This window comes from Halichoeres trimaculatus, unplaced genomic scaffold, assembly GCF_033239565.1.
Source record: "Halichoeres trimaculatus isolate MK-OKI-2021-1 unplaced genomic scaffold, fHalTri1.1 fHalTri1_scaffold_2, whole genome shotgun sequence".
Lineage (NCBI taxonomy): Eukaryota > Metazoa > Chordata > Actinopteri > Labriformes > Labridae > Halichoeres > Halichoeres trimaculatus.
In genome coordinates, this window is record NW_027437180.1 from 10,673,601 (window position 1) to 10,687,398 (window position 13,798).

General features: G+C 38.8%; 1 protein-coding gene across 6 annotated transcripts in view; it reads right to left on the bottom strand.

Annotated features, from left to right (window-relative positions):
• Nucleotides 1–13,798, bottom strand: part of sorcs1 (sortilin-related VPS10 domain containing receptor 1) — a 344,624-nt gene that overhangs the window by 88,717 nt on the left and 242,109 nt on the right. For all 6 annotated transcript variants that reach the window (XR_012599518.1, XM_074686239.1, XM_074686234.1 and 3 more), the window contains exon 5: nt 691–764. Coding sequence is in view for 5 of the 6 variants with exons in the window: in XM_074686239.1 (XP_074542340.1) it covers nt 691–764 (74 nt within the window). In the remaining variant the exon portion in view is untranslated. The remainder of the gene's footprint in view (nt 1–690; nt 765–13,798) is intronic.

A 13,798-nucleotide genomic window follows, 5' to 3' on the forward strand; every position in this document is an offset into this window, starting at 1 on the left:
TGTACTTTAGAATTAAAGTAACTATTGTTTTAACATTAAAAAAATGCAGTTCCTCAAGTGGCCACCAGAGGCTATCTCAAAAACCCAAGCACTCTCCATCAGAGCCTTTGATAACGTTCTGCAACATGCTGCTGGTACAAAGAAAGGGATTAAGTCTCTACCTCAACAATATCTGATTTATGAGCTTATTCATGTTGAGTATATAGACAGATTGACTGTACATGGTTAGGCATAATAGGGATCAGAGCTGTTTTGACCAAAAGGTTGGCACAATGTAGTTGTTAGCCAAGAAAGTCAGCATTTAGATGGCAAGTTGGCATTTTGGGCTTCATAATATTTGGGCCTTGTGAGGCACTATAGAGCCCCTCTGGTCACTAAAACCACGTCAAAGAAGAGGTTTATCCCAAGCATCAAAAACCCTGACAAAAATTTAAATTGTTTTATTCATTTATTTTTATCATTTGATTATTTATTTATTTCATTTGTTTGTTTGTTTTTGTTTTGTTTTGTTTTGTTTTCTTTATCTGTTAGTTTTTTGTCCTCATTATGTATCTAGAGAGCCTAAGACAAATTTACACCTTGGTGAAGAACTAAGACTTATTTTTATTTCAATGAATGGCTCATGAATAATTTCACATGAATGTAGTATAAGCTAAACTTCCTGCACATTAATCATATTTCTGTACTCACCAGTAGAAGCGATTTGGAGCCACCCTCTCGTGCACCAGTTGCCACCTCCTCCCAAACTCCACTGAGCTGTAGAGCTGCAGCAAGAAAACAACAGTGTCTTGGTGAGCGTTCAGTCACAAATCAACTCAACAACTGATCAAATTTACTATTTTTTACCACACAGGCTTCCTCTCAACAGATGCTTTCCTTGCACCTGAAATTATGCAGTTGTGTGGGATTTCTCTTCAGATTTGTTTTCACACTTTGATTTCCTTTGGTTCCTCATTTCTGCCTTTAGAGCAGCCGTGAAACAGTGAGTGGGAGAAAGACTCTTTCACATACTGCACTCATTCAAAAAACCACTGAAAAGACAAGTTCTTAATTTGAATCCACTGAATGAGATTACAACTCCAAAGAATCAAACCCTGCAGATGAAAAGCTCGGCTTATGGACATTTAAGGATGGAGGTATTGTCTGCTATCGAACAAAACAACCCATCACTGCAGAAAGAGCGCTCTTCCTTGCACACAAAACATGCGTGCATTGAAAAACACAAATATATTTAAGACACCCACAGAAGGATCTGGTGCTTACGTCTCTGATCAATATGTGACGCAAAAAGAAAAGTAGGTCTCTTTTTTAGGTCTTTCTTTACAACCGCAAATGTGTCTATTTTTAACAACCACGTGGACTTGCATCGCTGTGGGAAGCCAACAGATGAAAGAGGGACCTGCACATGCTGCAGTGGAACTGTCTGTACCCTTTCTTCATCCGCAACGCTGGAGGTTGGTGGGGCTGTTTTTTGACCTTTAACGCTGTCTTTGTTTCCCTCTAAAACAGGAAATTTCACTTTCATGTTATTCATATTTAAACATTATCCTAATGCAAAAACTACAAAAAAAATAAAATAAAAATAAAAATCTGGTGAATGTGCAAAAAAAACCCAAGTCCCCCTGGCACTTGAGTATTAAACCATGAGGAAGGATGTGCAGGGTGCAGCTTTTGCAGCACCAGACAAATGCACACTGCTGTAACAAGCCTGTGAATGGGCTGGAGAGATGAGGAGAGGAGCCCGAACCCAGCGGGTGGGCTCAACACAGCCATTGTTCACCAGTCAGTAAATCACTGGATTGCTCAGATTTTACAGCTGTACACAGAAAAGGCGGAGAATGCACAGAGAGTGTTGGTGTAATGGAGCAGACCATAGAAAAGCACACAAAGTACCTGAAGACCGCCGCAATGAAAATATGAGTCTCATTTCCAACTGGTTCTGCTGAAGAAGAAAGAACAGTATTGAGTGTAGATATAAAGGTTTAATGGTTTTAGCTATTGAATTTGTCTATATATTCCCTCAACTACAGGCTTTAATGTCAAGTTTCTTTGTTGTATTTTCAATTCATGGTCCCTTAAGAAAGGTGACAGCTCTGTTTGCTGTTTTCTGGAAAATCAGTTTTATCCAGTTATTAACATTGTTAAACCTCTTTTTCAATAGGTGTAGTGAGGACCATCTATCTGATGCTGATTGCTATGACAGCATTGGCCAGAGTTGGTAGTGTTTCTCTGTGAACGCCATCATCCACTGTTGTAAAGATGGGACTCTTGCTAAGGTGCGCATTTGTTTTGGAGAGCAGATCTTCTTTTAAACTCAAATTTTCTTGACAAGAATCTAGCTTTGCAAACTTAGTTTGTAGTTAAATTTAGAGTTCAGAAGGCGAGCAGACTGTCCAGTGCGACTCAGCCTTGTGCTCTGAGACTTATCTTTGTAATGCTAGTAAATCCTCCTTCTTCTACCATTGGTAGTGTAAAGTTATTCCTTACAGTCCTTAAGTAGGTTTACAGAGGATCTGTACTTGACTTGAGTTTCTGTATATATTGCAACTTTCACTTTACTTCACTACATTGAAAAGGAAAAAAAGGAAAAAACTCCACTACTTTTATACTGTCCCTGTTGTTACCATAGACTGTATATAGAGTGGACAGCGTGGCACCGCCATTTATCAGTGTATGGTTTTAAAGCCAAAATACCGCCATCTCAGGCGCCACCATTGTAGCAGTTTGGAGCCAGATTCTGTGCAGTAGAGACTGTGAGGGATTCTGGGTGGAGCAGAGGGGGTGACAAAAAGAATATATATTTTTTTTCTTTCGAGAGTTTGATCACTTCCTGACTCTATCTCGCGACATATTTTACGATCCCCGAAAAAAATACACGAGAACACGAGATGCTGTCAATCATTGTTAAACGTTACGTAAAGCCTAGTTTTTAACTTCGTATAACTAATGAAAATAAAACTTTTCAGAAAAAAGAGGACTTGGATACAAGACAGCCAAATAATATCTTCAAATCACCTAAACCTTTACTGCAGCCAGTCACCAGGGGGAGCAGTTTTGGTGGAGACCTCACTTCAAGTCGAGCAAGCTGACGTCCATTATTTTTACAGTCTATGGTTGTTACTAGGTAGAAAAAAATGTGGCTATCATCATCTCATCATGTATGGATTATCAGGGCTGTGTGTTCTCAGCCAATAACTAGCGTTTTCATATCAAGCTAAGACTTATCTCAGAGAGACCGCACCACTGCACACAGCCTGGGAATATTCCTCAGTGTCTACAGCACGATGGAAGCAACCTTATCCACTGGTGATAGTAGAGATACCACCACCACACCACCACCACCTGCTAGCTTCAGAAGAAGACAGACACTTGTTGCCATGTCTAAAAAACAATTACACTTTATCAGGATAAAGCGCCTCCCGTGTTTGCTGAAAAATAGCGAAATATTGGCGTTGGAAAACTCACCATCAAATCTAAAAAAAGGAGAGCAAAGGGAGAAGGCTACTTGAGTACTTTTATTTTGAGCTACTTTAAGTCTGGAAGTGATTTTTAGTGGGTTACTTCCACTTTTACAAGAGCAGATTTCAAGTGAGATATCTTTACCTTTACTCAAGCATGGTTTTCAAGTACTTTATACTCCATTGTCTGCCACAAAATGAATCCAAGAATTTTTTTTCTTCCAGAAAAAGACCACAAATTGGTCCTTTGGTCTACCTACCTCTGACCTCTATACTTTGCTAGTTAGTGTAATGTCATCAAATAACAACTCCACTGACTCCACTCATTAGGTCTGTTAGTCTTATTAGTCAAGCTAAAAACAATCTTCACAATGGTGAATTTAGCACAGCCCTGGGATCCTCAAAAAAAAAAAAAAAATACACACACACACACACACACACACACACACACACACACACACACACACACACACACATATATATATATATATATATATATATATATATATATATATATATATATATATATATATATATACACAGCCCTGAGTAGTTTATTTTGAATCTGCAGAGAAAGACTGAGCCCTATTTTGTTTCCACGTGGGGCACTTTGTCTTAAACAAATCTAAATATTTTTGGCATTGCTATTTGAGCATTGTGCTATTTTTGGGTTTATCTTTAGACTGCAGAATACATACAGGCCTAATTGAAATAAAATTATTGCAGACCCAATATCATATATCATGTATCAAAGCTTGTTTTTGATTTACATTTGAATAAATAATGAGCAAAAACAATATGCACGACTTCAGCTGTAACGTTACTAACACTTTAATTAAATGCAAAATGAACAAGATGTGACAGCTGTAATCCAGCGCCCAGGTTAGAAATGTTAGAGTGGAATATTTTAAACTCATTTACTCTCCACTTGTGGACTTTGTCAGAGAGGGCAAACAGATAGAAATGGATGGTGATCCAGGTTGTTGCAGCTGATATTCGGGTCTACCTAATAGTCCAGAAATTACAGTAGGTGGGTTCAACTTGATCTATGAATGGACGTGTTGGCTCTGCATTTAGCAAAGATAGGATGGTTGTGTATTAACTGCAACCTGACAGACTGCAATGGAACAGATCCAGCATTAGATTACACATTGGCCCCGTTTACATGGGTCCAAAAAGCCTATTTACAATCAGATTAAAAGGCCAATCAGACTTAAAATGTCTCACGTAAACACCTTAGCCAATCTGATTCACCCAGATCTGATTGTATTTCGGGTCAGATTGTAAAAGGTAGTCTACACGGACTGATAATCTGCTCCATGCTCCATGTAAACGGCTGAGTGGAGCGGATTGGGTTGATAGAGAGGATTGTTGGGTCTGCGCATGCGCTCCTTAGTACGTAAGAGGCACGTAAGTGAAGTACGCAGGCACATAAAGTGACGTCTACAGAGCAACATGTGGACAAACGAAAACAAACATGGTGAACAAACAGAAAAACTGGACACAATTAGTGTCCCCGACAAAACACGACGTGAGTCCATCTTAAACAAGAAGCAGGAAGTGCACCTCTTCTCTTACACATTTACAGGTAGTGGCAGAGTGATGTAATGCGCAGGTAAAAAAAATACAATACAATCGGATTCAGCTAGGGCCATGTACACCCAGATTGAACGTGGATCTCTTTACTTAAACTTCATGTCGACAGACAACTTCATGTATCAAATCAGATTCACTTTATCTGATCGATTTCAATCAAATTGAAGAAAACTACCCATGTAAATGGGGGGAGTGACTTTAATGGAAATGTATCTGATCTGGTGACGTGACGCGTCCGATGTATTTTAGCTGTGAAAACAACATTTAGAAATAACCAGTTTTGGTCAAAGTATTGTTTTAAATCATGGATTATGAATGGACAAATATACTAAAGTGAGACTGTGTCAAAGAAGTGTCAATAAAGCAAAAAGTTCAAAATCAGGAATGCCATGTGTTTGACACTCTAAGCTGCTGATGTTTTGTCCTCAGTAGTGACCTTGATAATCTGATAACTTCAATAAATACATCAGTGGTTGTCATTTACAACATCTCTTTGTTTAACACAGAAAGAGTTTGAACAGAAAGAGTTTGAACAGAAACATCCAAGTTTATTGTTTCAATGAAATATGCTCATAAAAGACCTCTATAATAAAAACCTTAAGGCATTCACGTGACAGCTTTCTGTAGCTTTTGCAAGTATAAGAACATTCAGCTGGAAGTCAACAGAAATCAAGGACACTCTTTATACTGAAACTCCAGCCAACGAATGCCTCTATGTTGCAGTATAATATCCTTTGAAGGTGATATATAAAGATCCTTTCGTTTCATTTCCTCTGTTTGCCCGCAAGTCACTCATAGAGCTTTCGTTTCCTTGACCCCTCTTGATCAACTTGTTGAAGATCATAAACCAGGTCAATGTCACACATATCTTCAGTGGATTCACAGATAATCAAGCTGATCTTTTTTTATCACCTTCTCTGAAGTTCAGCTTCATGTGTTCTCTTCTTCTCAAAGTTATCAGGGAAGTGTTGCTCTTGTCACCCAAATTTTACATCCTGATGGTAGGTGCCTATATCACAAAGCAGGATTAATGTCTTAACGAAGTAACTTCAGGGTTAACCCTGGTTTATCGATAGCATAAAGCTGGTTCATTTCTTATTGAGATGGATCACCACAAACAGCTTCTCTGAAACAATGAACTGTCCTTCTATCGGAACCCGCACAACTTGTACGACAAGCATCGAGATGTGAGACGTTCGACGATCCGACCCACTGCATCTACCTGATGATGCGCTTTATGAGAGGTACTGGTTCTCGCAGCCCTCCCAACTTATCTACCTCCACAGGGTAGACTGCACCATCCACAGGAGCTGTGCACTGACTGTCCCACAGGTATTTAACTCGGAAGAGATAATCAAAGCATCAAACATCAAATCTACACCCCCTTTTCATACATATGCAAAGTGCTTGAAAAATAATAAAAAAAAATATTTTATGCTGGAACAGCACAATATTCTATCATATTAATCCTGCACTTCATATGTTTTGTTTGAGGGATTTCGTTCTTTAAAGGGGGCAGTGTATTTCAGTCCAGCTGATCTGTGAATTGTTAATTCTGGTATTTTGACATTATTCCATTGTGGGGACAACTTTAAGGTCAATTGTAGCATGGTGTTGTGACATGAATAAGACCAATTTACCAGAAGCAACAATGTTTTTGTACTTACATTTTATATAAATAAATAAATATATATATATATATATATATATATATATATATATATATATATATATATATATATATATATATATATAATTCTTTTTTTGAAATAAATTTTTACAATTAATTATTGGCCCCATGCCCTTTTTACTCCAAAGGGATTACGTCTGGGGAATGAGATGATAATTGTTATACACGCAATTCATTGGCACAATAGATTGTTTAATTAGATTCATGAGCGTGATCAGTGTCAGATTAAGCCATTGATCAGTAATTTATGCATTTACACAGTCTACTATGTGTTGCCGTGCATTTTGCCTGTGATTGGCAGCCGCTACGGTGTTCACTTTTCCATTACTCGGGCTCTTTCTCCTTCGTATTTAATGATTATAAGATGTTGTTCCTCACAGGGGACATAGGGCACTCTGTCACTCTGCTTCTCTCTGTTTGTTGTGTTCATGATTGCGATTGGTCAGCTGCCCCTGAGCCCTCCCTTGCATACGTGAGCGTTCACAGTCCTTGATTAGACAAACCTGGGTTGAGTTACCGTGTTGATAACTCGCGTCGTGCTATCGATTATCCTGATTGCTGCTGTTGGGATTAGTCAACCATGGATAGATGCGAGTTTCCCAAAGTAAATTAATCTTTGTGCTATAGGCCCCAGGTCCATGCACTGACAACCAGATCCACAAAAAAAGAAAAAAAAAAATGTGGCTTTCTAGTTGAGACCCACCTTACTTGGTTAAAACCTGCAGCCACATATTGCTGTTTTATGGGACACTGCCTTGGGTTGGCTTTTATTGGAAGTTTTATTCTCAGTCTTTAACTTTAAATCTTCTCTTGTAACTCAATAACCATTAACCACAGATGTCACAGAGTTTTTGAGCTTCTCTTGATCACGGCAGCAGACGACCCGCTGCTGTGAATCTTCTGACTCCAAATGCAACAATTATCCTTGTCAGTCTTAGTTTTATGATCATTATCTGATGTTAATGTCAGTCTTAAAGCTGCTTGACTCCATGTGTTATAATTAATATTATCAGTCCCTCCCCTATTATCACCATTATGTTTGTTAATGCCAATATTAAAAGCTGTTATAAGTAATTTCAATGATTATCATTATCCTGTGAGTCCTTAGATACGACACATACAGAATATTTAACCTAATGGTTCACATTGTTGTCTTAAAGTCCCGATGAGGACTTTCTAAGTGATATTGTTTTTTTACATTTCAAACATTAGCTCTACATAACTACAAATAAATATATCACCTCCTCAATTTTTGTTAAAGATTGACCAATGTTTTTTTTGTTTTTTTTCCTTTATTTTTTCTTTCTCATTGCTGATACCAATTCCAATTGTTAGCAGTCAAGGAGGCTAATAACTGATATTTGGAAACAATATTTATTTACAGGAAAAGTGAAAATACTGGTGTCAAAATTTTGAATAATAAAAACTCTGACACTTAACTTTGTTTAAATGCCTCTAAGGATATCATGTTTATTAAACAGCTCCCAGGCTCAGCAGAACTTTTTATAAAGTAGAATTGACACTTCAATAAAAAAAAAAAAAAAAAAAAAAAAAAAAAAATCTCCCTTAAGTTTTCTACAGTACACAAAGTTTTCCAAAAACTTGTCGTGTGTGACCAATCAGATGGTATTGTGGGTGGGACAATGCTAGAGACAGAGTGATGACTGCAGACAGAGAAGTGTGGCTGAATCAGAGCCAAGAAAATGACAGTTAAATTGATTTTCCATTGGCTGTTGACTTGAGAAAAAAGGCTGATGCCAATATGCCACAAAACACTGAATATCGGCGCAGATAATTGGTCTATCCCTGCTTTCCATCTGATAAAAGTTTTTTTATTCCATAACAAATAAAAGTAGAGTTTAAAAAAGATCTGCTTTGCATTCATTTGATTCAAAACAAATGCACTTCTTGGTTAGAGCCACCTCCTCACGACAGTGCTCATGGGAAACGGAGTCTAATCCTGGGAAAACACAACCTTATCCAGATAGTCCCTTTCACTGGCTTTAATGAAAGCTGCAAAATCACAGCAACTACTCTCCTTAACAGAAAGAAAGCTGATCACACAAAGGAGTCTTTAGTAGTCTTTATAAGCGGAGAGGGGGTAGAATCACAATATTTTTCTACGTCACATCTATTTTGATTAAATTTGAGGGCTCAGGTAAACACCAACAAGATTTAATCACAGTTCGTTTGGACATACAAAGAACAAAGAGATACTGTCTTTGTAAGTTTTAGTAGAGTTGCTGCACTTGAAGTTAAAGACATGGTCCTGCAAGGTCAAAATGAGGGTTTTCTCATATTTTACTCATTTTCACAGAGAGCTTTGCTCATAGTGATGCTATAATTCAGAGAGAAGTAACTGGAAAGTGTTCTGAGATACAACTGTAACTAGTTAGCTTGTGTGTAAGTAAAATATGATTGATCTAAGTGTCATTCATTCGTTCATTCTTCTTCTACTGTTAACCCTGATCAAGCGGCCAGAGCCTATCCCAGCTGTCTTAGGGTGAGAGGCAGGGTTGAGAGGCCTGGACTGGTTGTAAGTCAATCACAGGACTGACACACAGAGACGGACAACCTGTAACGCACACACTAACACCTTAGCAATTTAGGATTTCAATTAACCTGTTTTTGGACAGTGGGAGGAAGCCAGAGCCCCTGAAAAAAAACCCACGCATGCATGAGGAGAACATGTGAAAACCACCACACAGAAAGGGAAAGGCCCACTTTGCCCGACACAGGATTTAAACTGGAGACCTGGCCAAACAGTGCTAACTGTGTGGCTCTCAAAAGACCATCAAATTTAAAAAAAAAAAAAAAAGAAAGAAAGAAAGAAAATGTTTGACATTCAGCGTAAATTCAAGTAGGAAGAATTTTCTAAATTACGTTGTATTCTACTTCATGTCACCTAATCCTCCTGATCGGTGATGGGTGATTGTCAATTGATTTAAAACAGCTCTCGCAAAAAACTTGAAAAAGGCCCAGCTTCATCGAAAAGACACTTAGGTACAACTTTCTCCTCTTTCTCTATTTATTAAAAAACAAAAATCAAGTCTTATTTCACTGGCACAATTAGTAAAGTTTCAAGGTACAAAGAACTGACAATCACTTAAATATTTCCCCCTCCTTAACTAATAAAGAAAGCTTTGTCAAAATATCATAACTAAAACAAAAAATGACAGAAACTGTAAAATAAATTGCTGTCAGAACAACAAAATATTTATGAAGCAACATAAATCTATACCAGTAGTGTCCTCAAAGAATCCAGGCACTGTCATTAAAACAGGTGCCAAGGATCTTCTAACTACCCAGAGCTGTCTCTTATGGTGCGTTCCAGGCAACCCGTAACTCGTATGTTTCCCAGTTGAAATCTCCGAGTTCCAACCTGAAAGCGTTCCAGGCAATTTACGACTTCGGTTTGAGTGCAAGGAATTCTGGGATGTAAACAAACCAGCATGGCAGAAATTCTAAGATTGATGCTTGGTCATTTTAATTACCAAAGGAGCCTGCAAGTTCTTTATTTAAGTGAAACGGAGGAGGGGAAACAGCGCATGAGGTATTTACATTATATTTCACAGTATCTGTCGTTATTTTAAAGTCTATTTTTTGCTGATTAATGCACTGAACACCAGAGTTGCTGCCAATGTGCAATGTGTAAACATCAGACTAGAGGTTTACACTTGTAGCCTAGTGATGACAGCTCTCTCTCTCTCTCTCTCTCTCTCTCTCTCTCTCTCTCTCTCTCTCTCTCTATTAGCTATTTCCTGTTGGCGACACATTTGTCCACCGTCTTGGACACATAACAGATTGTAGTACATAATCGTGTGTGTAAATTGTGATTGCAACTTTTGAGTTTACTTTACACTGCTGTAAAGTCTATTTCTCACCGCGTGTCATGCGCAGCACCAACACAACCATAGAGTCACTTTGTTTTGGCACAGATGTGACGTCTCAAGTCGTAACCCGAAGTACATGGATCTGGTACGAGTTCACGAGTCATAAGTTACGATTTCCACTGCCGTTCCAGGGCATTTTCACGAGTTACACATGGGAAACATACGAGTTACGGGTTGCCTCGAACCCACCATTACTCTCCACACAAGCTGCAAACTCTTCAACTCCCTATCACTCCTGCTGGTATGGAGTTGGTATTGCACTGAACTTCAGTTTTGATTTAGCAGTGGTAACTCTGAAGCAGAGATCTCAAACTCATGCCATGGAGGGCCAAGAGGCTGAAGTTTTTCTTTCCAACCAAAAACTCCACTAGCTGATTTCACTGATTAGTCCCTGCTCTCTGCTTGAAGGTGAGGTAATCAGTGAAATCAGCTGGTGGAGTCTTTGGTTAGAAAGAAAACCTGCAGCCTCTTGACCCTCCATGGCACGAGTTTGAGATCCCTGCTCTAGAGTGTTCACCAAACAGGTTTTGCCCTGACCTTAAATAAAATAATGATCCAGCTGCTTCCAAACAGACTCAGTGTGGATCATTGTGATTGTTGAACTCTCCCCAGCCCTGGTCACCTCTGCTCTCTTCCATCAGAGTCTGGGTTTAGTTCCTAAGATGCTCAACCCTGATCACATCCTTTCCTCACCATCAGCCTTTCCTTCACACCTGGACTCCAGCGTGGGGTCGTTCTGTCCTACAGTCAGCTTTAACACCTCGGTAGGTGTTGTGATATAAATCATGAAACACACAGAATAAAACAGTTTCTGGTTAAAATGATATTATGACGATCATACAAAAAATACAGAAGAAAAAGGTCTGAGCAAAGTGTTGGCAGACTGTTTAAGAATAACACAATCCCAGAGAAAGTGAGTGCCAGTAAATTTTGATATCTTCAGTTATATAACGGTCGTTGGTGTTTGGCTTTTAGTGAAGCATCTTACGAGCCCGGAGGTCGTCCGACTCTCCAGGTTTGGGTTTTATTCAGAAGATTTGTGCCTCACTGGAGAAACAATGCAGTGTTATATGATATAATAAAGGCACTGAAATGTAGTGCTGCTGCCAGTTTTTGATGTGACATAAATTTAACAAATTTCACTCTACTACTTGTGACAGCTTCAAAGCTTTTGTTTCTGCAGGATGTGTGAAGAGTGGAGTCTGAGTCGACAGCGTAAGAAGGTAGAAATAATAGGAAACTGAGGTTGTCCCGGTCACAGGCGGGACATGAACCTTTAGTTGCTTAACCCTCCTATCGTCCTCAAATATTGCTCACACATTTTACCCTTGGGGTCAATTTGACCCCAGGGATTTTTGCCCCCAGAAAATGATTTACAGAAAATAGTTGACCAAGTTTTTTGGTCAAGGAACTTTGTTTATTTGTTGAATACATAAATAACCCCTTGATAATGACACCCTGACCTGTCCTCTAGCGCCACCATCAGGCCAAACTTTTCAACCAGAAATAATATATCTTGAAAAGTTTTTATCCAAATCTTCTCAAATTTACTAAAAACATAAATGACCACAAGAGTATGACCCCTATAGGTTTTGGTGGTGATATGACCTTTCCCTGCAGCGCCACCATCAGGTCAAACTTATAGTTTTAGAGTTTGTGTATCTTTCAAATCTTTAATCCAAATCGTTTCTGATTGGCGTGCACATTCATGACTCTCAGAGAATGGACCATATTGATTGATGTTGGTAACTCCCCCTTCACTCTCATAAACATTTTTATTTACTTATTTTATCTACTTTTTTGTAACATATTTGTGGTCACTATAACGTCTCACTCACCCCTCCTTTTTTGTTATCTGGGCTTGGGACTGGCAGTGGCAGAGTTTGAGCCCATGTCATATCCACACCGCAAAAAATATAAAAATTCAATTATGATTATTGATCTTCAATGGGAGTAAAATAGTTGAGCCAAGTTTTGAGTTGATAAGCGAAAAAAAACAGTTTTTTCAAATACGTTTGCCAAAATTGCTAAATTACAATGTTTAGGCCCAAATAGCGAAGTCTGTGTTCGTAAAGCACAAAAATCTTAAGGGACTATTTTTGTAGGGCTGGGCATGCTTATTATACACACCAAATTGTAGGGCTGTGGCTCAAAGTCACCCAAGGGGCAGCAGTTTTAATCCCCTAGGGGGCGTGTTCATTTTTGTGCAAGTTGCAGATTCATACATTTTTTCGGGCATGCGAATTTTGGGGCTAGGCGTGCTCACATTTTTCCAAGCGAAGGGCACGCAATTTGGGGATGTTTTGGCAGAAACAAATAATAAAGAAGAAAAAAGGCGTAGAATAATAATCACAAGGGTTTCAATAGGGCTCTCGCCCAACCTGCGGTTGGCGGGCTCGGCCCTAATGATTTGGACAGAGAGCTGCAATGCAAGCTTTTATGTTTGCTCCTCCCTTATTTTACATGAACTACCAATGTCCTTGCGGGAATATCCCACCTTCCACATAGTAGGTCACACACACATACATTCATTCCTCCCATACCCCCCCCATGACATGCATCAACTCAAAAGAATCAACTCTGCACCTGCAGGTGTGGGAATATAAGGTCACACATGTGTCACACACAGACAGACAAGTTTTACACAGCTAAAACAGCTTGGGGTCAAATTGACCCCAGAGGAACACCGATGCGTGCAATATGTGTACAGCAAAATGAAAAAAATATCATCATAATAATTTTATGTTAAATCAACAGTTCCCATTAAATTAGGAAAAGTCAGGAAATATCAAGCCAAAATAAAAAAGTTAACTGTTTTTTTTTTGAAGGATAAACATTGAATGGGGTCAAATTGACCCCAAAGATAACAGGAGGGTTAAATAAACATGCTCAGTATGTCGACAGCCACCTGCATTTCCTCGCGCGGCACAATGACAAAGTCATTTACTCTGTAGCTTACAGCTGCAGTTTAATGAGGCCTGTAACTTATTGCAGGGTTTAGGCTGGACGCTTTCCATTTAAAGCATGAGCAGCCACGCAGAATGTGTAAACAATGGTTTATAAGCGGATAACAAAATTGTGACTCTGTTTGTTTATATTAATTTATTTTCTAATTGTATTTATTTACTCTATCCCCAAGGCTGAAGTCTTGGCCTGCATTT